The following is a 27,528-nucleotide window of genomic DNA, read 5'->3' as shown; positions in this document are numbered from 1 at the left end:
GCCCGGGATGGGGGTCCGGAGAGGGGCCCGCCCGGGATGGGAGTCAGGAGAGGGGCCCGCCCGGGATGGGAGTCAGGAGAGGGGCCCGCCCGGGATGGGGGTCAGGAGAGGGGCCCGGCCGGGATGGGGGTCCGGAGAGGGGGCCGCCCGGGATGGGGGTCCGGAGAGGGGCCCGCCCGGGATGGGGGTCCGGAGAGGGGCCCGCCCGGGATGGGGGTCCGGAGAGGGGCCCGCCCGGGATGGGGGTCCGGAGAGGGGCCCGCCCGGGATGGGGGTCCGGAGAGGGGCCCGCCCGGGATGGGGGTCCGGAGAGGGGCCCACCCGGGATGGGGGTCCGGAGAGGGGGCCCGCCCGGGATGGGGGTCCGGAGAGGGGCCCGCCCGGGATGGGGGTCCGGAGAGGGGGCCGCCCGGAATGGGCCGGCACTGTCGGTTGCTGGTCCTGCGGGAGAATGGACATGTGGTCAGTGGGAGGGATGGGTCAGTCAGTGAGGCATCACTCACGTTTGACATGCCCTCCGAGTGGAGCCTGGTGGTTCCTCCCCTCTGAGGCGTCCACCAGCCTCCGCGTGGGTGACCGCCCTGTCCTCGGGCACAGCCGTCACCCCCAGGACCCGCTCCTCGAAGGAGGTGAGGATCCTTATGTCCGGCACCCGACCACCCGTCTGGGCCCTCTCCCGATGGTTGTGGGAGAGCTTTTCCTGGGGTACATAGAGTTGTTCACAGTGGGGGGAAGTGGAGTCCTCCCTATCTCTGTAACCTCCTCCAGTCCCTACAACCCTCCCTACCTCTGTAACCTCCTCCAGTCCCTACAACCCTCCCTATCTCTGTAACCTCCTCCAGCTCCTACAACCCTCCCTATCTCTGTAACCTCCTCCAGCCCCTACAACCCTCCCTATCTCTGTAACCTCCTCCAGCCCCTACACCCCTCCCTATCTCTGTAACCTCCTCCAGCCCCTACAACCCTCCCTATCTCTGTAACCTCCCCCAGCCCCTACAACCTTCCCTATCTCTGTAACCTCCTCCAGCCCCTACAACCCTCCCTATCTCTGTAACCTCCCCATCCCCTACAACCCTCCCTATCTCTGTAACCTCCTCCAGTCCCTACAACCCTCCCTATCTCTGTAACCTCCTCCAGCCCCTACAACCTTCCCTATCTCTGTAACCTCCTCCAGCCCCTACAACCCTCCCTATCTCTGTAACCTCCTCCAGCCCCTACACCCCCTCCCTATCTCTGTAACCTCCCCATCCCCTACAACCCTCCCTATCTCTGTAACCTCCTCCAGTCCCTACAACCCTCCCTATCTCTAACCTCCCCATCCTCTACAACCCTCCCTATCTCTGTAACCTCCTCCAGCCCCTACAACCCTCCCTATCTCTGTAACCTCCCCATCCCCTACAACCCTCCCTATCTCTGTAACCTCCTCCAGTCCCTACAACCCTCCCTATCTCTAACCTCCCCATCCCCTACAACCCTCCCTATCTCTGTAACCTCCTCCAGCCCCTACAACCTCCCTATCTATGTAACCTCCTCCAGCCCCTACACCCCTCCCTATCTCTGTAACCTCCTCCAGCCCCTACAGCCCTCCCCATCTCTGTAACCTCCTCCAGTCCCTACAACCCTCCCTAGCTCTGTAACCTCCTCCAGCCCCTACAACCCTCCCTATCTATGTAACCTCCTCCAGTCCCTACAACCCTCCCTGACCCTCATGATCCTCCGGAGTCAGGAGGTCATGTTGCAGCTGTACAAAACTCTGGTACGGCCGCATTTGGAGTATTGCGTACAGTTCTGGTCACCGCATTATAGGAAGGACGTTGAGGCTTTGGAGCGGGTGCAGAGGAGATTTACCAGGATGTTGCCTGGTATGGAGGGAAAATCTTATGAGGAAAGGCTGATGGACTTGAGGTTGTTTTCGTTGGAGAGAAGAAGGTTAAGAGGAGACTTAATAGAGGCAAACAAAATGATCAGGGGGTTGGATAGGGTGGACAGTGAGAGCCTTCTCCCGCGGATGGAAATGGCTGGCACGAGGGGACATAGCTTTAAACTGAGGGGTAATAGATATAGGACAGAGGTCAGAGGTAGGTTCTTTACCTCTCGGGGAGGCGGTGGCATAATGGTATTGTCATTGGACTAGTAATCCAGAGACCCAGGGTAATGCTCTGGGAACCCTGGTTCGAATCCCACCATGGAAGAAGTTGAAATTTGAATTCTATAAACAAATTAAAAGTTTAATGATGACCATGAAACCATTGTCGATTGACATAGAAACCCATCTGGTTCACTAATGTCCTTCAGAGAAGGAAATCTGCCGTCCTTACCCGGTCTGGCCTGCATGTGACTCTAGATCCACAGCAATGTGGTTGACTCTTAAAAATGGGGCAGCACGGTAGCATTGTGGATAGCACAATTGCGTCATAGCTCCAGGGTCCCGGGTTCGATTCCGGCTCGGGTCACTGTCTGTGCGGAGTCTGCACATCCTCCCCGTGTCTGCGTGGGTTTCCTCCGGGTGCTCCGGTTTCCTCCCACAGTCCAAAGATGTGCAGGTTAGGTGGATTGGCCAGGATAAATTGCCCTTAGTGTCCAAAATTGCCCTTAGTGTTGGGTGGGGTTACTGGGTTATGGGGATAGGGTGGCGGTGTTGACCTTGGGTAGGGTGCTCTTTGGTGCAGACTCGATGGGCCGAATGGCCTCCTTCTGCACTGTAAATTCTATGATTTACGCAAAGAGTGGTGAGGCCGTGGAATGCCCTACCTGCAACAGTAGTGAACTCGCCAACATTGAGGGCATTTAAAGGTTTATTGGATAAACATATGGATGATAATGGCATAGTGTAGGTTAGATGGCTTTTGTTTCGGTGCAACATCGTGGGCCGAAGGGCCTGTACTGCGCTGTATCGTTCTATGTTCCATGTTCTATCTCTGTAACCTCCTCCAGCCCCTACAGCCCTCCCTACCTCTGTAACCTCCTCCAGTCCCTACAACCCTCCCTATCTCTGTAACCTCCTCCAGCCCCTACAGCCCTCCCTATCTCTGTAACCTCCTCCAGTCCTACAACCCTCCCTATCTCTGTAACCTCCTCCAGCCCCTACACCCCTCCCTATCTCTGTAACCTCCTCCAGCCCCTATAACCCTCCCTATCTCTGTAACCTCCTCCAGCCCCTACAACCCTCCCTATCTCTGTAACCTCCTCCAGTCCCTACACCCCTCCCTATCTCTGTAACCTCCTCCAGCCCCTACAGCCCTCCCTATCTCTGTAACCTCCTCCAGTCCTACAACCCTCCCTATCTCTGTAATCTCCTCCAGCCCCTACACCCCCTCCCTATCTCTGTAACCTCCCTACAACCCTCCCTATCTCTGTAACCTCCTCCAGTCCCTACAACCCTCCCTATCTCTGTAACCTCCTCCAGCCCCTACAACCCTCCCTATCTCTGTAACCTCCTCCAGCCCCTACAACCCTCCCTTATCTCTGCACCCTCCTCCAGCCCCTACAACCCTCCCTATCTCTGCACCCTCCTCCAGCCCCTACAACCCTCCCTATCTCTGTAACCTCCTCCAGCCCTCTACAACCCTCCCTATCTCTGTAACCTCCTCCAGCCCCTACAACCCTCCCTATCTCTGTAACCTCCTCCAGCCCCTACAACCCTCCCTATCTCTGTAACCTCCTCCAGCCCTCTACAACCCTCCCTATCTCTGTAACCTCCTCCAGCCCCAACACCCCTCCCTATCTCTGTAACCTCCTCCAGTCCCTACACCCCTCCCTATCACTGTAACCTCCTCCAGCCCCTACAACCCTCCCTATCTCTGTAACCTCCTCCAGCCCTCTACAACCCTCCCTATCTCTGTAACCTCCTCCAGCCCCCACAACCCTCCCTATCTCTGTAACCTCCTCCAGCCTTTACACCCTCTCGGGTCTCTGCTCTCTCCCATTCTTATCGCTTGCTCTCCCTGTTTCCATCGCCCCACCTTCCAGCTGCCCGCAGCACTCCCTCAATCTTACTGCCTTGTTAATTGCTCCTTTTTAAGATGCACCTTAAGACCAACCCTTTTGATCAAAGTATTACTCATCTATCCCTAATATCTCCTGATGTAACCGGGTGTCAGATGTTATCTGACTGCATTCCTGTGAAGAATTTTGGATCATTTTACTTCCTCTACAAATGAAGTTATTTTTACCGTGAGCTGCACAGAGGGAAACCGTTTCCGGGGACCCACCCTCTGATCGCCAAGGGGGGGCCCTGGCTGAGGTCTTGGCAGAACCTGGGGGTTCTGGTGCCTTTGATGCACCCTCTAAGCATGAGGCGAGCAGGAGGCCAGGGGCCTGTCCTTGGCGGCTGGGGCCTGAAGGAGACATTGGAAACAGACTGAGCATCGGACACTAACGTGATTGTTGTGGTTGTCAGCTGAGCAAGGTGCCAGGCCTGACGTCTCTCTCAGCTGAATAACGCAGTTACTGGGGTCTCCAGCAGAGTCAACCACACATCCCAACAGTGACACACACGCGGTGCTTTCGACACTGTCATATTCAAGTAAAGGAGTGTGTCCCTGCTTTCCTGATGCAGCCAATCCCCAGTAAGAGGCTGATTCAGGTACAGTCGGGCCTGGTTCCAGTCTGACCTGCCGTGAGCCCTCAGGCTGCCGGGGATTTGACATTCCACGATTAACCCTCCTGCAGCCCTGCCCGCAACCCAGCCCCCTTCACCCCCCACCCCCCCCCCCCGGCCGGACACCCTACACCCCCTCCGGGCACCCCCAACACGCCGGGCACCCTCCCCCCACCCCCCACCCCCATTGGGCACCCTACACCCCCATCGGGCACCCCCCCACCCTGCCGGGTACCCTCCCCCCCCATTGGGCACCCTATACCCCTGCCGCGCACCCTGCCCTCTCCGGTACCAGAGGGTGATGGGAGTTTGGGATGCTCTGTCTGGGAGGGTGATGGGAGTTTGGGCTGCTCTGTCTGGGAGTGCGATGGGAGTTTGGGATGCTCTGTCTGGGAGGGCGATGGGAGTTTGGGATGCTCTGTCTGGGAGGGTGATGGGAGTTTGGGATGCTCTGTCTGGGAGGGTGATGGGAGTTTGGGATGCTCTGTCTGGGAGGGTGATGGGAGTTTGGGATGCTCTGTCTGGGAGGCTGATGGGAGTTTGGGATGCTCTGTCTGGGAGGGTGATGGGAGTTTGGGATGCTCTGTCTGGGAGGGTGATGGGAATCTGGGATGCTCTGTCTGGGAGGGTGATGGGAGTTTGGGATGCTCTGTCTGGGAGGGTGATGGGAGTTTGGGATGCTCTGTCTGGGAGGGTGATGGGAGTCTGGGGTGCTCTGTCTGGGAGGGTGATGGGAATCTGGGATGCTCTGTCTGGGAGAGTGAAGGGAGTTTGGGATGCTCTGTCTGGGAGGGTGATGGGAGTTTGGGATGCTCTGTCTGGGAGGGTGATGGGAGTTTGGGATGCTCTGTCTGGGAGGGTGATGGGAGTTTGGGATGCTCTGTCTGGGAGGGTGATGGGAATCTGGGATACTCTGTCTGGGAGGGTGATGGGAGTTTGGGATGCTCTGTCTGGGAGGGTGATGGGAATCTGGGATACTCTGTCTGGGAGGGTGATGGGAGTTTGGGATGCTCTGTCTGGGAGGATGATGGGAGTTTGGGATGCTCTGTCTGGGAGGGCGATGGGAGTTTGGGATGCTCTGTCTGGGAGGGTGATGGGAGTTTGGGATGCTCTGTCTGGGAGGGTGATGGGAATCTGGGATGCTGTGTCTGGGAGGGTGATGGGAGTTTGGGATGCTCTGTCTGGGAGGGTGATGGGAGTTTGGGATGCTCTGTCTGGGAGGGTGATGGGAGTTTGGGATGCTCTGTCTGGGAGGGTGATGGGAGTTTGGGATACTCTGTCTGGGAGGGTGATGGGAATCTGGGATGCTCTGTCTGGGAGGGTGATGGGAGTTTGGGATGCTCTGTCTGGGAGGGTGATGGGAGTTTGGGATGCTCTGTCTGGGAGAGTGAAGGGAGTTTGGGATGCTCTGTCTGGGAGGGTGATGGGAGTTTGGGATGCTCTGTCTGGGAGGGTGATGGGAGTTTGGGATGCTCTGTCTGGGAGGGTGATGGGAATCGGGATGCTCTGTCTGGGAGGGTGATGGGAATCTGGGATGCTCTGTCTGGGAGGGTGATGGGAGTTTGGGATGCTCTGTCTGGGAGGGTGATGGGAGTTTGGGATGCTCTGTCTGGGAGGGTGATGGGAGTTTGGGATGCTCTGTCTGGGAGGGTGATGGGAATCTGGGATGCTCTGTCTGGGAGGGTGATGGGAATCGGGATGCTCTGTGTGGGAGGGTGATGGGAGTTTGGGATGCTCTGTCTGGGAGGGTGATGGGAGTTTGGGATGCTCTGTCTGGGAGGGCGATGGGAATCTGGGATGCTCTGTCTGGGAGGGTGATGGGAGTTTGGGATGCTCTGTCTGGGAGGGTGATGGGAGTTTGGGATGCTCTGTCTGGGAGGGTGATGGGAGTTTGGGATGCTCTGTCTGGGAGGGTGATGGGAGTTTGGGATGCTCTGGCTGGGAGGGCGATGGGAATCTGGGATGCTCTGTCTGGGAGGGTGATGGGAGTTTGGGATGCTCTGTCTGGGAGGGCGATGGGAGTTTGGGATGCTCTGTCTGGGAGGGTGATGGGAGTTTGGGGTGCTCTGTCTGGGAGGGTGATGGGAATCTGGGATGCTCTGTCTGGGAGGGCGATGGGAGTTTGGGATTCTCTGTCTGGGAGGGTGATGGGAGTTTGGGATGCTCTGTCTGGGAGGGTGATGGGAGTTTGGGATGCTCTGTCTGGGAGGGTGATGGGAATCTGGGATACTCTGTCTGGGAGGGTGATGGGAGTTTGGGATGCTCTGTCTGGGAGGGTGATGGGAGTTTGGGATGCTCTGTCTGGGAGGGTGATGGGAGTTTGGGATGCTCTGTCTGGGAGGGTGATGGGAATCTGGGATGCTCTGTCTGGGAGGGTGATGGGAATCTGGGATGCTCTGTCTGGGAGGGTGATGGGAGTTTGGGATGCTCTGTCTGGGAGGGTGATGGGAATCTGGGATGCTCTGTCTGGGAGGGTGATGGGAATCTGGGATGCTCTGTCTGGGAGAGTGAAGGGAGTTTGGGATGCTCTGTCTGGGAGGGTGATGGGAGTTTGGGATGCTCTGTCTGGGAGGGTGATGGGAATCTGGGATGCTCTGTCTGGGAGGGTGATGGGAATCGGGATGCTCTGTGTGGGAGAGTGATGGGAGTTTGGGATGCTCTGTCTGGGAGGGTGATGGGAGTTTGGGATGCTCTGTCTGGGAGGGTGATGGGAATCTGGGGTGCTCTGTCTGGGAGGGTGATGGGAATCGGGATGCTCTGTGTGGGAGAGTGATGGGAGTTTGGGATGCTCTGTCTGGGAGGGTGATGGGAGTTTGGGATGCTCTGTCTGGGAGGGTGATGGGAATCTGGGATGCTCTGTCTGGGAGGGTGATGGGAGTTTGGGATGCTCTGTCTGGGAGGGTGATGGGAGTTTGGGATGCTCTGTCTGGGAGAGTGAAGGGAGTTTGGGATGCTCTGTCTGGGAGGGTGATGGGAATCTGGGACGCTCTGTCTGGGAGGGGGATGGGAGTTTGGGATGCTCTGTCTGGGTGGGTGATGGGAGTTTGGGATGCTCTGTCTGGGAGGGTGATGGGAGTTTGGGATGCTCTGTCTGGGAGAGTGAAGGGAGTTTGGGATGCTCTGTCTGGGAGGGTGATGGGAGTTTGGGATGCTCTGTCTGGGAGGGTGATGGGAGTTTGGGATGCTCTGTCTGGGAGGGTGATGGGAGTTTGGGATGCTCTGTCTGGGAGGGTGATGGGAGTTTGGGATGCTCTGTCTGGGAGGGTGATGGGAATCTGGGATGCTCTGTCTGGGAGGGTGATGGGAGTTTGGGATGCTCTGTCTGGGAGGGTGATGGGAGTTTGGGATGCTCTGTCTGGGAGGGTGATGGGAATCTGGGGTGCTCTGTCTGGGAGGGTGATGGGAATCGGGATGCTCTGTGTGGGAGAGTGATGGGAGTTTGGGATGCTCTGTCTGGGAGGGTGATGGGAGTTTGGGATTCTCTGTCTGGGAGGGTGATGGGAATCTGGGATGCTCTGTCTGGGAGGGTGATGGGAGTTTGGGATGCTCTGTCTGGGAGGGTGATGGGAGTTTGGGATGCTCTGTCTGGGAGAGTGAAGGGAGTTTGGGATGCTCTGTCTGGGAGGGTGATGGGAATCTGGGATGCTCTGTCTGGGAGGGGGATGGGAGTTTGGGATGCTCTGTCTGGGAGGGTGATGGGAGTTTGGGATGCTCTGTCTGGGAGGGTGATGGGAGTTTGGGATGCTCTGTCTGGGAGAGTGAAGGGAGTTTGGGATGCTCTGTCTGGGAGGGTGATGGGATTTTGGGATGCTCTGTCTGGGAGGGTGATGGGAGTTTGGGATGCTCTGTCTGGGAGGGTGATGGGAGTTTGGGATGCTCTGTCTGGGAGGGTGATGGGAGTTTGGGATGCTCTGTCTGGGAGGGTGATGGGAATCTGGGATGCTCTGTCTGGGAGGGTGATTTGAAATTACATTAACGGCATCTTTCCTCAAATTCTCATTCAGGATAACTGCGAGCGACGACTCCGCCATGACAGATGTGCTAATCAGCAGCTGTAAACTTTCAGCTGAGGAACTGGGGCTCAAACATGATGAAAACAGACTTCCATTCCAGGTATGAACTTCTGGCCGAGACTTTCTGGGTGTTGGGGAGATAGACGCAAAAGAGGCACAGTGCGGAGGGGAAGGAGTGAGGTACAGGAGGGTGCGTGGAGGGAGGGGACTGAGTGGGCCTCACAGTGACACAGTGGTTAGCACTGCAGCCTCTCAGTGCCAGGGTCCCCGGTTAACACTGCTGTCTCACAGTGCCAGGGACCCGGGTTAACACTGCTGTCTCACAGTGCCAGGGACCCGGGTTAACACTGCTGTCTCACAGTGCCAGGGACCCGGGTTAACACTGTTGTCGCACAGAGCCAGGGACCCGGGTTAACACTGCTGTCTCACAGTGCCAGGGACCCAGGTTAACACTGCTGTCTCACAGTGCCAGGGATCCGGGTTAACACTGCTGTCTCACAGTGCCAGGAACCCGGGTTAACACTGCTGTCTCACAGAGCCAGGGACCCGGGTTAACACTGCTGTCTCACAGAGCCAGGGACCCGGGTTAACACTGCTGTCTCACAGTGCCAGGGACCCGGGTTAACACTGCTGTCACACAGTGCCAGGGACACGGGTTAACACTGCTGTCGCACAGTGCCAGGGACCCGGGTTAACACTGCTGTCTCACAGTGCCAGGGACCCGGGTTAACACTGCTGTCTCACAGTGCCAGGGACCCGCGTTAACACTGCTGTCTCAGAGAGCCAGGGACCCGGGTTAACACTGCTGTCTCACAGTGCCAGGGACCCGGGTTAACACTGCTGTCTCACAGTGCCAGGGACCCGGGTTAACACTGCTGCCTCACAGTGCCAGGGACCTGGGTTAACACTGCTGTCTCACAGTGCCAGGGACCCGGGTTAACACTGCTGTCTCACAGAGCCAGGGACCCGGGTTAACACTGCTGTCTCACAGTGCCAGGGACCCAGGTTAACACTGCTGTTTCACAGTGCCAGGGACCCGGGTTAACACTGCTGTCTCACAGAGCCAGGGACCCGGGTTAACACTGCTGTCTCACAGAGCCAGGGACCCGGGTTAACACTGCTGTCTCACAGTGCCAGGGACCCGGGTTAACACTGCTGTCTCACAGAGCCAGGGACCCGGGTTAACACTGCTGTCTCACAGCGCCAGGGACCTGGGTTAACACTGCTGTCTCACAGCGCCAGAGACCCTGGTTAACACTGCTGTCTCACAGCGCCAGGGACCTGGGTTAACACTGCTGTCTCACAGTGCCAGGGACCCGGGTTAACACTGCTGTCTCACAGTGCCAGGGGCCCGGGTTAACACTGCCGCCTCACAGTGCCAGGGACCCGGGTTAACACTGCTGTCTCACAGCGCCAGGGACCTGGGTTAACACTGCTGTCTCACAGTGCCAGGGTCCCGGGTTAACACTGCTGTCTCACAGCGCCAGGGACCTGGGTTAACACTGCTGTCTCACAGTGCCAGGGACCCGGGTTAACACTGCTGTCTCACAGCGCCAGGCACCTGGGTTAACACTGCTGTCTCACAGCGCCAGGGACCTGGGTTAACATTGCTGTCTCACAGTGCCAGGGACCCGGGTTAACACTGCTGTCTCACAGCGCCAGGGACCCAGGTTAACACTGCTGTCTCACAGTGCCAGGGTCCCGGGTTAACACTGCTGTCTCACAGCGCCAGGGACCTGGGTTAACACTGCTGTCTCACAGTGCCAGGGTCCCGGGTTAACACTGCTGTCTCACAGTGCCAGGAACCCGGGTTAACACTGCTGTCTCACAGTGCCAGGGTGCCGGGTTAACACTGCTGTCTCACAGTGCCAGGAACCCGGGTTAACACTGCTGTCTCACAGTGCCAGGGACCCGGGTTAACACTGCTGTCTCACAGTGCCAGGGACCCGGGTTAACACTGCTGTCTCACAGAGCCAGGGACCCGGGTTAACACTGCTGTCTCACAGTGCCAGGGACCCGGGTTAACACTGCTGTCTCACAGTGCCAGGGACCCGGGTTATCACTGCTGTCTCACAGTGCCAGGGACCCGGGTTAACACTGCTGCCTCACAGTGCCAGGGACCCGGGTTAACACTGCGGTCTCACAGAGCCAGGGACCTGGGTTAACACTGCTGTCTCATTGTGCCAGGGACCCGGGTTAACACTGCTGTCTCACAGAGCCAGGGACCCGGGTTAACACTGCTGTCTCACAGAGCCAGGGACCCGGGTTAACACTGCTGTCTCACAGTGCCAGGGACCCGGGTTAACACTGCTGTCTCACTGTGCCAGGGTCCCCGGTTCACACTGCTGTCTCACAATGCCAGGGACCCGGGTTAACACTGCTGCCTCACAGTGCCAGGGACCCGGGTTAACACTGCTGTCTCACAATGCCAGGGACCCGGGTTAACACTGCTGTCTCACAGAGCCAGGGACCCGGGTTAACACTGCTGTCGCACAGTGCCAGGGACCCGGGTTAACACTGCTGCCTCACAGTGCCAGGGACCCGGGTTAACACTGCTGTCCCACAGAGCCAGGGACCCGGGTTAACACTGCTGTCTCACAGAGCCAGGGACTCGGGTTAACGCTGCTGTCTCACAGTGCCAGGGACCCGGGTTAACACTGCTGTCTCACAGAGCCATGGACCCCGGTTAACACTGCTGTCTCACAGTGCCAGGGACCCGGGTTAACACTGCTGTCTCACAGTGCCAGGGACCCTGGTTAACACTGCTGTCTCAAAGTGCTAGGGACCCGGGTTAACACTGCTGTGTCACAGAGCCAGGGACCCGGCTTAACTCTGCTGTCTCACAGTGCCAGGGACCCGGGTTAACACTGCTGTCTCACAGAGCCAGGGACCCGGGTTAACACTGCTGTCTCACAGTGCCAGGGACCCGGGTTAACACTGCTGTCTCACAGTGCCAGGGACCCGGGTTAACACTGCTGTCTCACAGTGCCAGGGACCCGGGTTAACACTGCTGTCTCACAGTGCCAGGGACCCGGGTTAACACTGCTGTCTCACAGTGCCAGGGACCCGGGTTAACACTGCTGTCTCACAGTGCCAGGGACCCGGGTTAACACTGCTGCCTCACAGTGCCAGGGACCCGGGTTAACACTGCTGTCTCACAGTGCCAGGGACCCGGGTTAACACTGCTGTCTCACAGTGCCAGGGACCCGGGTTAACACTGCTGTCTCACAGTGCCATGGACCCGGGTTAACACTGCTGCCTCACTATGCCAGGCACCCGGGTTAACACTGCTGTCTCACAGTGCCAGGGACCCGGGTTAACACTGCTGTCTCACAGTGCCAGGGACCCGGGTTAACACTGCTGCCTCACAGTGCCAGGGACCCGGGTTAACACTGCTGTCTCACAGTGCCAGGGACCCGGGTTAACACTGCTGTCTCACAGTGCCAGGGACCCGGGTTAACACTGCTGTCTCACAGTGCCATGGACCCGGGTTAACACTGCTGCCTCACTATGCCAGGCACCCGGGTTAACACTGCTGTCTCACAGTGCCAGGCACCCGGGTTAACACTGCTGTCTCACAGTGCCAGGGACCCGGGTTAACACTGCTGTCTCACAGTGCCAGGGACCCGGGTTAACACTGCTGTCTCACAGTGCCAGGGACCCGGGTTAACACAGCTGTCTCACAGCACCAGGGACCCGGGTTAACACTGCTGTCTCACAGTGCCAGGGACCCGGGTTAACACTGCTGCCTCACAGTGCCAGGGACCCGGGTTAACACTGCTGTCTCACTGCGCCAGGGACCCGGGTTATCACTGCTGTCTCACAGTGCCAGGGACCCGGGTTAACACTGCTGTCTCACAGAGCCAGGGACCCGGGTTAACACTGCTGTCTCACAGAGCCAGGGACCTGGGTTAACACTGCTGTCTCATTGTGCCAGGGACCCGGGTTAACACTGCTGTCTTACAGTGCCACGGACCCGGGTTAACACTGCTGTCTCACAGTACCAGGGACCCGGGTTAACACTGCTGTCTCACAGTACCAGGGACCCGGGTTAACATTGCTGTCTCACAGAGCCAGGGACCCGGGTTAACACTGCTGTCTCATTGTGCCAGGGACCCGGGTTAACACTGCTGTCTCACAGTGCCAGGGACCCGGGTTAACACTGCTGTCTCACAGTGCCACGGACCCGGGTTAACACTGCTGTCTCACAGTACCAGGGACCCGGGTTAACACTGCTGTCTCATTGTGCCAGGGATCCGGGTTAACACTGCTGTCTCACAGTGCCAGGGACCCGGGTTAACACTGCTGTCTCATTGTGCCAGGGACCCGGGTTAACACTGCTGTCTCACAGTGCCAGGGACCCGGGTTAACACTGCTGTCTCACACTGAGATAAAGAGACAGTACTCTTATCGAACACAGACTGGGCAGCACGGTAGCATTGTGGATAGCACAATTGCTTCACAGCTCCAGGGCCCCAGGTTCGATTCCGGCTTGGGTCACTGTCTGTGTGGAGTCTGCACACCCCGTGTGTGCGTGGGTTTCCTCCGGGTGCTCCGGTTTCCTCCCACAGTCCAAAGATGTGCAGGTTAGGTGGATTGGCCTTGATCAATTGCCCTTAGTGTCCAAAATTGCCGAGTGTTGGGAAGGGTGACTGGGTTATTGGGATAGGGTGGAGGTGTGGACCTTGGGTAGGGTGCTCTTTCCAAGAGCCGGTGCAGACTCGATGGGCCGAATGGCCTCCTTCTGCACTGTAAATTCTATGATAATCTATGATACTCGTATCGAACACACACTGAGATAGAGAGACTGTACTCGTATCGAACACACACTGAGATAGAGAGACTGTACTCGTATCGAACACACACTGAGATAGAGAGACTGTACTCGTATCGAACACACACGGAGATAAAGAGACTGTACTCGTATCGAACACACACTGAGATAGAGAGACTGTACTCGTATCGAACACACACTGAGATAGAGAGACTGTACTCGTATCGAACACACACTGAGATAGAGAGACTGTACTCGTATCGAACACACACTGAGATAGTGACTGTACTCGTATCGAACACACACTGAGATAGAGAGACTGTACTCGTATCGAACACACACTGAGATAGAGAGACTGTACTCGTATCGAACACACACGGAGATAAAGAGACTGTACTCGTATCGAACACACACTGAGATAGAGAGACTGTACTCGTATCGAACACACACTGAGATAAAGAGACTGTACTCGTATCGAACACACACTGAGATAGAGAGACTGTACTCGTATCGAACACACACTGAGATAGAGAGACTGTACTCGTATCGAACACACACTGAGATAGAGAGACTGTACTCGTATCAAACACACACTGAGATAGAGAGACTGTACTCGTATCGAACACACACTGAGATAGAGAGACTGTACTCGTATCGAACACACACTGAGATAGAGAGACTGTACTCGTATCGAACACACTGAGATAGAGAGACTGTACTCGTATCGAACACACACTGAGATAGAGTGACTGTACTCGTATCGAACACACACTGAGATAGAGAGACTGTACTCGTATCGAACACACAGTGAGATAGAGTGACTGTACTCGTATCGAACACACACTGAGATAGAGACACTGTACTCGTATCGAACACACGCTGAGATAGAGAGACTGTACTCGTATCGAACACACACTGAGATAAAGAGACTGTACTCGTATCGAACACACACTGAGATAGAGAGACTGTACTCGTATCGAACACACACTGAGATAGAGACACTGTACTCGTATCGAACACACGCTGAGATAGAGAGACTGTACTCGTATCGAACACACACTGAGATAGAGAGACTGTACTCGTATCGAACACACACTGAGATAGAGAGACTGTACTCGTATCGAACACACACTGAGATAGAGAGACTGTACTCGTATCGAACACACACTGAGATAAAGAGACTGTACTCGTATCGAACACACACTGAGATAGAGTGACTGTACTCGTATCGAACACACACTGAGATAGAGAGACTGTACTCGTATCGAACACACACTGAGATAGAGAGACTGTACTCGTATCGAACACACACTGAGATAGAGAGACTGTACTCGTATCGAACACACACTGAGATAGAGAGACTGTACGCGTATCGAACACACACTGAGATAGAGAGACTGTACTCGTATCGAACACACACTGAGATAAAGAGACTGTACTCGTATCGAACACACACTGAGATAGAGAGACTGTACTCGTATCGAACACACACTGAGATAGAGAGACTGTACTCGTATCGAACACACACTGAGATAGAGAGACTGTACTCGTATCGAACACACTGAGATAGAGAGACTGTACTCGTATCGAACACACACTGAGATAGAGAGACTGTACTTGTATCGAACACACACTGAGATAGAGAGACTGTACTCGTATCGAACACACACTGAGATAGAGAGACTGTACTCGTATCGAACACACACGGAGATAAAGAGACTGTACTCGTATCGAACACACACTGAGATAAAGAGACTGTACTCGTATCGAACACACACTGAGATAGAGAGACTGTATCGTATCGAACACACACTGAGATAGAGAGACTGTACTCGTATCAAACACACACTGAGATAAAGAGACTGTACTCGTATCGAACACACACTGAGATAGAGAGACTGTACTCGTATCGAACACACACTGAGATAGAGAGACTGTACTCGTATCGAACACACACGGAGATAAAGAGACTGTACTCGTATCGAACACACACTGAGATAAAGAGACTGTACTCGTATCGAACACACACTGAGATAGAGAGACTGTATCGTATCGAACACACACTGAGATAAAGAGACTGTACTCGTATCGAACACACACTGAGATAGAGAGACTGTACTCGTATCGAACACACACTGAGATAGAGAGACTGTACTCGTATCGAACACACACAGATAGAGTGACTGTACTCGTATCGAACACACACTGAGATAAAGAGACTGTACTCGTATCGAACACACACTGAGATAGAGAGACTGTACTCGTATCGAACACACACTGAGATAGAGAGACTGTACTCGTATCGAACACACACTGAGATAAAGAGACTGTACTCGTATCGAACACACACTGAGATAGAGAGACTGTACTCGTATCGAACACACACTGAGATAGAGAGACTGTACTCGTATCGAACACACACTGAGATAGAGAGACTGTACTCGTATCGAACACACACTGAGATAGAGAGACTGTACTCGTATCGAACACACACTGAGATAGAGAGACTGAACTCGTATTCAACACACACTGAGATAGAGAGACTGTACTCGTATCGAACACACACTGAGATAGAGAGACTGTACTCGTATCGAACACACACTGAGATAGAGACACTGTACTCGTATCGAACACACACTGAGATAGAGTGACTGTACTCGTATCGAACACACACTGAGATAGAGAGACTGTACTCGTATCGAACACACACTGAGATAGAGAGACTGAACTCGTATTGAACACACACTGAGATAGAGAGACTGTACTCGTATCGAACACACACTGAGATAGAGAGACTGTACTCTTATCGAACACACACGGAGATAAAGAGACTGTACTCGTATCGAACACACACTGAGATAAAGAGACTGTACTCGTATCGAACACACTGAGATAAAGAGACTGTACTCGTATCGAACACACACTGAGATAGAGAGACTGTACTCGTATCGAACACACACTGAGATAGAGAGACTGTACTCGTATCGAACACACACTGAGATAGAGTGACTGTACTCGTATCGAGCACACCATGAGATAGAGAGACTGTACTCGTATCGAACACACACTGAGATAGAGTGACTGTACTCGTATCGAACACACACTGAGATAGAGAGACTGTACTCGGATCGAACACACACTGAGATAGAGTGACTGTACTCGTATCGAACACACACTGAGATAGAGTGACTGTACTCGTATCGAACACACACTGAGATAGAGAGACTGTACTCGTATCGAACACACACAGATAGAGTGACTGTACTCGTATCGAACACACACTGAGATAGAGAGACTGTACTCGTATCGAACACACTGAGATAAAGAGACTGTACTCGTATCGAACACACACTGAGATACAGAGACTGTACTCGTATCGAACACACACTGAGATAGAGAGACTGAACTCGTATCGAACACACACTGAGATAGAGAGACTGTACTCGTATCGAACACACACTGAGATAGAGAGACTGTACTCGTATCGAACACACACTGAGATAGAGACACTGTACTCGTATCGAACACACACTGAGATAAAGAGACTGTACTCGTATCGAACACACACTGAGATAGAGAGACTGTACTCGTATCGAACACACACTGAGATAGAGAGACTGTACTCGTATCGAACACACACTGAGATAGAGACACTGTACTCGTATCGAACACACACTGAGATAAAGAGACTGTACTCGTATCGAACACACACTGAGATAGAGAGACTGTACTCATATCGAACACACACTGAGATAGAGAGACTGTACTCGTATCGAACACACACTGAGATAGAGAGACTGTACTCGTATCGAACACACACTGAGATAGAGAGACTGTACTCGTATCGAACACACACTGAGATAAAGAGACTGTACTCGTATCGAACACACACTGAGATAGAGTGACTGTACTCGTATCGAACACACACTGAGATAGAGAGACTGTACTCGTATCGAACACACACAGATAGAGTGACTGTACTCGTATCGAACACACACTGAGATAGAGAGACTGTACTCGTATCGAACACACTGAGATAAAGAGACTGTACTCGTATCGAACACACACTGAGATACAGAGACTGTACTCGTATCGAACACACACTGAGATAGAGAGACTGAACTCGTATCGAACACACACTGAGATAGAGAGACTGTACTCGTATCGAACACACACTGAGATAGAGAGACTGTACTCGTATCGAACACACACTGAGATAGAGACACTGTACTCGTATCGAACACACACTGAGATAAAGAGACTGTACTCGTATCGAACACACACTGAGATAGAGAGACTGTACTCATATCGAACACACACTGAGATAGAGAGACTGTACTCGTATCGAACACACACTGAGATAGAGAGACTGTACTCGTATCGAACACACACTGAGATAGAGAGACTGTACTCGTATCGAACACACACTGAGATAAAGAGACTGTACTCGTATCGAACACACACTGAGATAGAGTGACTGTACTCGTATCGAACACACACTGAGATAGAGAGACTGTACTCGTATCGAACACACACTGAGATAGAGAGACTGTACTCGTATCGAACACACACTGAGATAGAGAGACTGTACTCGTATCGAACACACACTGAGATAGAGTGACTGTACTCGTATCGAACACACACTGAGATAGAGAGACTGTACTCGTATCGAACACACACTGAGATAGAGTGACTGTACTCGTATCGAACACACACTGAGATAGAGTGACTGTACTCGTATCGAACACACACTGAGATAGAGAGACTGTACTCGTATCGAACACACACTGAGATAAAGAGACTGTACTCGTATCGAACACACACTGAGATAGAGTGACTGTACTCGTATCGAACACACACTGAGATAGAGAGACTGTACTCGTATCGAACACACACTGAGATAGAGAGACTGTACTCGTATCGAACACACACTGAGATAGAGAGACTGTACTCGTATCGAACACACACTGAGATAGAGAGACTGTACTCGTATCGAACACACACTGAGATAGATTGACTGTACTCGTATCGAACACACACTGAGATAGAGAGACTGTACTCGTATCGAACACACACTGAGATAGAGACACTGTACTCGTATCGAACACACACTGAGATAGAGAGACTACTCGTATCGAACACACACTGAGATAAAGAGACTCTACTCGTATCGAACACACACTGAGATAGAGTGACTGTACTCGTATCGAACACACGCTGAGATAGAGTGACTGTACTCGTATCGAACACACACTGAGATAGAGAGACTGTACTCGTATCGAACACACACTGAGATAGAGAGACTGTACTCGTATCGAACACACACTGAGATAGAGAGACTGTACTCGTATCGAACACACACTGAGATAGAGTGACTGTACTCGTATCGAACACACACTGAGATAGAGAGACTACTCGTATCGAACACACAGTGAGATAGAGAGACTGTACTCGTATCGAACACACACTGAGATAGAGAGACTGTACTCATATCGAACACACACTGAGGTAAAGAGACTGTACTCGTATCGAACACACACTGAGATAGAGAGACTGTACTCGTATCGAACACACACTGAGATAGAGAGACTGTACTCATATCGAACACACACTGAGATAGAGAGACTGTACTCGTATCGAACACACACTGAGATAGAGAGACTGTACTCGTATCGAACACACACTGAGATAGAGAGAGTGTACTCGTATCGAACACACACTGAGATAAAGAGACTGTACTCGTATCGAACACACACTGAGATAGAGTGACTGTACTCGTATCGAACACACACTGAGATAGAGAGACTGTACTCGTATCGAACACACACTGAGATAGAGAGACTGTACTCGTATCGAACACACACTGAGATAGAGAGACTGTACTCGTATCGAACACACACTGAGATAGAGAGACTGTACTCGTATCGAGCACACACTGAGATAGAGAGACTGTACTCGTATCGAACACACACTGAGATAGAGTGACTGTACTCGTATCGAACACACACTGAGATAGAGAGACTGTACTCGTATCGAACACACACTGAGATAGAGTGACTGTACTCGTATCGAACACACACTGAGATAGAGTGACTGTACTCGTATCGAACACACACTGAGATAGAGAGACTGTACTCGTATCGAACACACACTGAGATAAAGAGACTGTACTCGTATCGAACACACACTGAGATAGAGTGACTGTACTCGTATCGAACACACACTGAGATAGAGAGACTGTACTCGTATCGAACACACACTGAGATAGAGAGACTGTACTCGTATCGAACACACACTGAGATAGAGAGACTGTACTCGTATCGAACACACACTGAGATAGAGAGACTGTACTCGTATCGAACACACACTGAGATAGATTGACTGTACCCGTATCGAACACACACTGAGATAGAGAGACTGTACTCGTATCGAACACACACTGAGATAGAGACACTGTACTCGTATCGAACACACACTGAGATAGAGAGACTACTCGTATCGAACACACACTGAGATAAAGAGACTCTACTCGTATCGAACACACACTGAGATAGAGTGACTGTACTCGTATCGAACACACGCTGAGATAGAGTGACTGTACTCGTATCGAACACACACTGAGATAGAGAGACTGTACTCGTATCGAACACACACTGAGATAGAGAGACTGTACTCGTATCGAACACACACTGAGATAGAGAGACTGTACTCGTATCGAACACACACTGAGATAGAGAGACTGTACTCGTATCGAACACACACTGAGATAGAGAGACTGTACTCGTATCGAACACACACTGAGATAGAGTGACTGTACTCGTATCGAACACACACTGAGATAGAGAGACTGTACTCGTATCGAACACACACTGAGATAAAGAGACTGTACTCGTATCGAACACACGCTGAGATAGAGAGACTGTACTCGTATCGAACACACACTGAGATAGAGAGACTGTACTCGTATCGAACACACACTGAGATAGAGAGACTGTACTCGTATCGAACACACACTGAGATAGAGTGACTGTACTCGTATCGAACACACACTGAGATAGAGAGACTGTACTCGTATCGAACACACACTGAGATAAAGAGACTGTACTCGTATCGAACACACGCTGAGATAGAGAGACTGTACTCGTATCGAACACACACTGAGATAGAGAGACTGTACTCATATCGAACACACACTGAGATAAAGAGACTGTACTCGTATCGAACACACACTGAGATAGAGAGACTGTACTCGTATCGAACACACAGTGAGATAGAGAGACTGTACTCGTATCGAACACACACTGAGATAGAGAGACTGTACTCATATCGAACACACACTGAGATAAAGAGACTGTACTCGTATCGAACACACACTGAGATAGAGAGACTGTACTCGTATCGAACACACACTGAGATAGAGAGACTGTACTCGTATCGAACACACACTGAGATAGAGTGACTGTACTCGTATCGAACACACACTGAGATAGAGAGACTGTACTCGTATCGAACACACACTGAGATATAGAGACTGTACTCGTATCGAACACACGCTGAGATAGAGAGACTGTACTCGTATCGAACACACACTGAGATAGAGAGACTGTACTCGTATCGAACACACACTGAGATAAAGAGACTGTACTCGTATCGAACACGCACTGAGATAGAGAGACTGTACTCGTATCGAACACACACTGTGATAGAGACACTGTACTCGTATCGAACACACGCTGAGATAGAGAGACTGTACTCGTATCGAACACACACTGAGATAGAGAGACTGTACTCGTATCGAACACACACTGAGATAAAGAGACTGTACTCGTATCGAACACACACTGAGATAGAGAGACTGTACTCGTATCGAACACACACTGAGATAGAGAGACTGTACTCGTATCGAACACACACTGAGATAGAGAGACTGTACTCGTATCGAACACACACTGAGATAGAGAGACTGTACTCGTATCGAACACACACTGAGATAGAGAGACTGTACTCGTATCGAACACACACTGAGATAAAGAGACTGTACTCGTATCGAACACACACTGAGATAAAGAGACTGTACTAACTTAACTAAACTAATTTGGCTGGGGAATGGGAACCGGATTTGTAGTCCAGCAACTAAGGTAGCCGAGATTCAGGGCGCCAAAGCGTGTAGTGAGGCAGTGGGGAAGGGAACACTGACAAACGAGAGTACTTGCAGGCACGGAGATGGGTTGAAGTGTGTATACTTCAACGCAAGAAGCATCAGGTTATAGATGTTTCAATAAGATTAGGGAGGGTGGTAAAAGAGGTGGGGGGGTGGCATTATTAATTAGAGATAGTATAACAGCTGCAGAAAGGCAGTTCGAGGAGTATCACCCTAATGAGGTAGTATGGGTTGAAGTCAGAAATAGGAAAGGTGCAGTCACCTTGTTGGGAGTTTTCTATAGGCCCCCCAATAGTAGCAGAGATGTGGAGGAACAGATTGGGAAACAGATTTTGGAAAGGTGCAGAACTCACAGGGTTGTAGTCATGGGTGACTTAAATTTCCCAAACATTGAGTGGAAATTCTTTAGATCAAATAGTTTGGATGGGGTGGTGTTTGTGCAGTGTGTCCAGGAAGCTTTTCTAACACAGTATGTAGATTGTCCGACCAGAGGGGAGGCCATATTGGATTTGGTACTTGGTAATGAACCAGGGCAAGTGATAGATTTGTTAGTGGGGGAGCATTTTGGAGATAGTGACCACAATTCTGTGACTTTCACTTTAGTAATGGAGAGGGATAGGTGCGTGCAACAGGGCAAGGTTTACAATTGGGGGAAGGGAAAATACGACTTTGTCAGACAAGAATTGAAGTGCATAAGTTGGGAACATAGGCTGTCAGGGAAGGACACAAGTGAAATGTGGAACTTGTTCAAGGAACAGGTACTACGTGTCCTTGATATGTATGTCCCTGTCAGGCAGGGAAGAGATGGTCGAGTGAGGGAACCATGGTTGACAAGAGAGGTTGAATGCCTTGTTCAGAGGAAGAAGGAGACTTATGTAAGGCTGAGGAAACAAGGTTCAGACAGGGCGCTGGAGGGATACAAGATCGCCAGGAGGGAACTGAAAAAAGGGATTAGGAGAGCAAAGAGGGCATGAAAAATCTTTGGCAGGTAGGATCAAGGAAAACCCCAAGGCCTTTTACACATAGGTGAGAAATATGAGAATGACTAGAGCGAGGGTAGGTCCGATCAAGGACAGTAGCGGGAGATTGTGTATTGAGTCTGAAGAGATAGGAGAGGTCTTGAACGAGTACTTTTCTTCCATATTTACAAATGAGAGGGGCGATATTGTTGGAGAGGACAGTGTGAAACAGGCTGGTAAGCTCGAGAAAATACTTGTTCGTGTTATGGGCAAGGCTTTTCAGAACCCCAAAATGTATCATGGAGTTCAACCAACCTCTCCCTTTAATGGATTTGTTGCTTTTCCGAGCACACGGCTTGTTCCCTAGGTGTGGGATTACAATTATGGACACGTGGGTTTTTAAACACAAAACACTGTTTATTCCATGAACTCAACTTAACATCTTAAATACACATTGGATCTCTTAACACCCCTTACTTCAAAGATAACTCAGAAAATATTGCAACAGTAAATACTTCCTTAAAATGTTCCTTCAAACTTCCAAGAGACTTAACACCTTTAAACCGAATCACATCAGGTTAAAGGATATATATATTTTCTGTAGAATGGCAGAGATATATTAGCTTGGTTGATTTCAGCTCCAGCACCTTGCTTTTCTTTATGCAGCTCTCTGGAAACCCACAGACACACCCAAACTGCTTTCTCAAACCTGGCTTTCTACTTTTTAATCAGCTCACAGCAAAACAGCCAGGCACTTTTAAACTGCTCTCAGCAAAACCAGCCAGGTTCTTTTCAAAACTGAAACTAAAAACCTGCAAAACACAGACTGCAAAATGGCTGAACTGAGCTGAGCCCCACCCACTCTCTGACATCACTGTTTTCTTAAAGGTACATTGCTTAAACATCCATGTCTTAAAGGTACTCTCACATGACACCTCCCCCAAGAAAAATAAATAATCCATCAACTTCAGGATGGTTTCATTTTCCACTTTTGCACCATCCACTGAGAAATGTACACAGTAAATACACATTTTCAATTAAAGAAAATAACACACTCAAACAGGTATAATAACATAGTCCATTTTTCTTTGTTCTTCTTCCTCCAACCGAAATCCTTCTCGGTTGACAGTCTCTTTGAACAAAGTCTCTGCACGATCCACCCATTCCTCTACTCCTCGGCATTTCTCTTTAGAATCAGATACTTTAGTTCAATCTGACCACATAGTCCCTTGCAATTCTCCAACACAGGAGCATTGGTGATCACAGCTTTCAGGCAGTCAAATGCCTGTTGAAAGTCCGCTGTCCACTGAAATTTTTTAGGTTTCTTTAGCAATTCCATCAGTGGAGTAATCACGCCACAAAACTTTTGTACAGCTGTTCGATCAAATTCATTCATGTTAAGAGATCGCATTGCCTCCCTTCGTCATGAGGGTATCGGAAACTCCTCAAGGAAAGTGCTTCGGGCTTCTCCAAATTCACTTTCGGCTAGGTTCGTCACCAAACCAGCCACCTGAAGTCGATCGAAGAACTCCATACGATGGTTTAAATGTTCTTTCCATGTCTGGAAGTTGGAAATAAAAGAAGATTGTCCCACTTTCTCCATGCAATCCTTCAATGGTGGGACAGGATAAGAGTCCGTTCTTGTAACTGCAGTCCCCTTTTTATAGTCCACACACAACCATTGGGTACCGTCTGGTTTAGGTACCATCACTATGGGTGAGCTCCATTGGCTGCGACCCACTTCAATGATGCCATTCTTCAGCATACTCTCAATCTCTCTGTTAACCTGTGCCAATTTTAAAGGATTAAGTCTGAATGGATGTTGTTTGATTGGAACAGCATTTCCCACATCTACATCATGTATAGCCGTTTTAGTACTTCCCAATTTATCTCTACAAACTTGCCCATGTGATATCAATAACTCTTTCAGGTCAGTTTGTTTTTCCTCTGGAAGGTAACTTAACAATTCATCCCAATTTTTGAGAACATCCTCATTTTCCAATTTAATTTGAGGTATGTCAAATTCACAGTCATCTGGATTTGGTTTGTCACTTTGAGTTAGAATCATTAAAATCTCCTTTCTCTCTCCTTCCCTTTCAAAGTACCTTTTAAGCATATTCACATGACACACTCGGTAAGTCTTCCTTCTATCTGGTGTTTTTACCACATAATTCACCTCACTTAATTTCCTTTCAATCTGATACGGTCCACAAAACCTAGCTTTTAAAGGCTCACCTACCACTGGTAACAACACTAAAACTTTATCCCCACTGGCAAAACTACGAACTTTGGATTTCTTGTCCGCTACCCATTTCATCACATTTTTTGCAACTTTCAAATGTTGTCTAGCCAATTCACCTGCTCAATTTAATCGTTCAGATTAAATTTGACACGTAATCCAATAGTGTAATTTCTGATTTCTCACCCACCAATTTCTCCTTAATCAATTTAAGTGGTCCTCTTACCTCATGACCAAAAATTAGTTCAAAAGGACTAAATTTGGTAGACTCATTAGGTGCATCCCTAATTGCAAACAATACGAATGGAATTCCTTTATCCCAATCCTCTGGATAATCTTGACAATATTACGTACTGGAATGGCCTCTGGAAACCCAGTAGACACATCCATTACAGTCAAAAGATATTGATTCCCACTTTTTGTTTTAGGAAGCGGTCCTACACAATCGATTAGGACCCTTGTAAAAGGTTCCTCAAATGCTGGAATGGGTATTAAGGGCGCTGGTTTTATCACTGCTTGAGGTTTCCCTATCTCTTGACATGTGTGACATGATTGACAAAATTTAACTACATCTTTAGTTAGTCCAGGCCAATAAAAATGTTTTTGTATTTTAGCTTGAGTTTTCCTTATCCCCAAATGACCTCCCACTGGTACCTCATGTGCAACTCGCAACACCTCCTTTCTATACCCTACCGGCAATACTACTTGATGAACTTCTGCCCACTTTTCATCCGCCTGCATATGTACAGGTCTCCATTTTCCCATCAAGACATCATTTTTACGGTAATAACACTCTGGTATACTCTCAGATTCCTCTTCCGTATATGCTTTCTGATATATCCGTTTTATTTCTACATGTTTCTGTTGTAACTCCGCCAATTTTCCTGAACTAAAAATATCCGCCTCATCCTCCACCTGTTCTTGTTCTTTTTCAACCATCTGATCAAAAATCGTTTCTGATAATTGCACTTCATCTTAACTCTTTGATTTCTCCTCTTGTCTTAACCTGTGACTTTGCGACCTTGTTACTACACAATCCGGAAAAATCCCAGGATATTCATCCTTCAACACTTCAGTTGTCTGATTTTCCACTGGCTTATCCACCACAGTAAGCATCACTCCCACCTGCGATCCAGCTATATCATTACCCAAGATAAACTGTATTCCTGGACAAGATAGTTTATCTATTACTCCTACTACCACTTCACCACTCTTCACTGGACTTTCCAACCTTACTTTACATAATGGAACGCTACTCCTCTCACCCTGAATTCCACACATCACCACCTTTTCTGGCACCATTCTTCCCAAACTACATAATTCCTCATCTCTTACCATTAAAGATTGACTAGCCCCTGTATCTCTTAAAATTGTGACTTCTTTACCTGCTCCTCCTGATACACATGAGTAAACTTTACCCACACAAGTAAATTCTTTAAAGATATCTGGCACCTTCTTATTTTTTAATAAATATTTTATTGAAAATTTTTGGTCAACCAACACAGTACATTGTGCATCCTTTACACAATATTATAACAACACAAATAACAATGACCTATTTTATAAACAAAAAATGAATAAATAATAAATAACAAAAATGAAAACTAACCCTAATTGGCAACTGCCTTATCACAAGTAACACTCTCCAAAAATATAATTTAACAGTCCAATATATAATTATCTGTAGCAACGACCTATACATATTATACAGTATATATTAACAACCCTGAGAGTCCTTCTGGTTCCTCCCCCCCACCCCCCCCCCCCCCCACCCCCCACCCCCCCCCCCCCCACCCGATCCTGGGCTGCTGCTGCTGCCTTCTTTTTTCCATTCCGTCTATCTTTCTGCGAGGTATTCGACGAACGGTTGCCACCGCCTGGTGAACCCTTGAGCCGACCCCCTTAGGACGAATTTAATCCGCTCTAACTTTATAAACCCCGCCATGTCATTTATCCAGGTCTCCACCCCCGGGGGCTTGGCTTCTTTCCACATTAACAATATCCTGCGCCGGGCTACTAGGGACGCAAAGGCCAAAACATCGGCCTCTCTCGCCTCCTGCACTCCCGGCTCTTGTGCAACCCCAAATATAGCCAACCCCCAGCTTGGTTCGACCCGGACCCCCACTACTTTTGAAAGCACCTTTGTCACCCCCATCCAAAAGCCCTGTAGTGCCGGGCATGACCAAAACATATGGGTATGATTCGCTGGGCTTCTCGAGCACCTCGCACACCTATCCTCCACCCCAAAAAATTTACTGAGCCGTGTTCCAGTCATATGCGCCCTGTGTAATACCTTAAACTGAATCAGGCTTAGCCTGGCACACGAGGACGACGAGTTTACCCTGCTTAGGGCATCTGCCCACAGCCCCTCCTCGATCTCCTCCCCCAGCTCTTCTTCCCATTTCCCTTTTAGTTCATCTACCATAGTCTCCCCTTCGTCCCTCATTTCCCTATATATATCTGATACCTTACCATCCCCCACCCATGTCTTTGAGATCACTCTGTCCTGCACCTCTTGTGTCGGGAGCTGCGGGAATTCCCTCACCTGTTGCCTCGCAAAAGCCCTCAGTTGCATATACCTGAATGCATTCCCTTGGGGCAACCCATATTTCTCGGTCAGCGCTCCCAGACTCGCGAACTTCCCATCCACAAACAGATCTTTCAGTTGCGTTATTCCTGCTCTTTGCCACATTCCATATCCCCCATCCATTCCCCCCGGGGCAAACCTATGGTTGTTTCTTATCGGGGACCCCCCAAGGCTCCAGTCTTTCCCCTATGCCGT

The 27,528-nt window shown here is 50.5% G+C and overlaps 1 protein-coding gene across 4 annotated transcripts in view; it reads left to right on the top strand.

The window, feature by feature from the left end:
- The window catches only part of LOC140399825 (protein LBH-like), a 62,730-nt gene that overhangs the window by 19,035 nt on the left and 16,167 nt on the right, over positions 1–27,528 (top strand). For 2 of the 4 annotated variants that reach the window (XM_072489276.1, XM_072489279.1), the window contains exon 2: positions 8,605–8,713. In XM_072489276.1, the coding sequence (XP_072345377.1) occupies positions 8,605–8,713 (109 nt within the window). Of the gene's footprint in view, positions 1–4,141; positions 4,174–4,560; positions 4,586–8,604; positions 8,714–27,528 lie in introns of those variants that run through there. The other 2 variants (XM_072489275.1, XM_072489278.1) reach the window with 2 other exon arrangements.

This window comes from Scyliorhinus torazame, chromosome 24 (genome assembly GCF_047496885.1).
Source record: "Scyliorhinus torazame isolate Kashiwa2021f chromosome 24, sScyTor2.1, whole genome shotgun sequence".
Taxonomy (NCBI): domain Eukaryota; kingdom Metazoa; phylum Chordata; class Chondrichthyes; order Carcharhiniformes; family Scyliorhinidae; genus Scyliorhinus; species Scyliorhinus torazame.
This window is presented reverse-complemented; position numbering and strand designations above follow the sequence as displayed.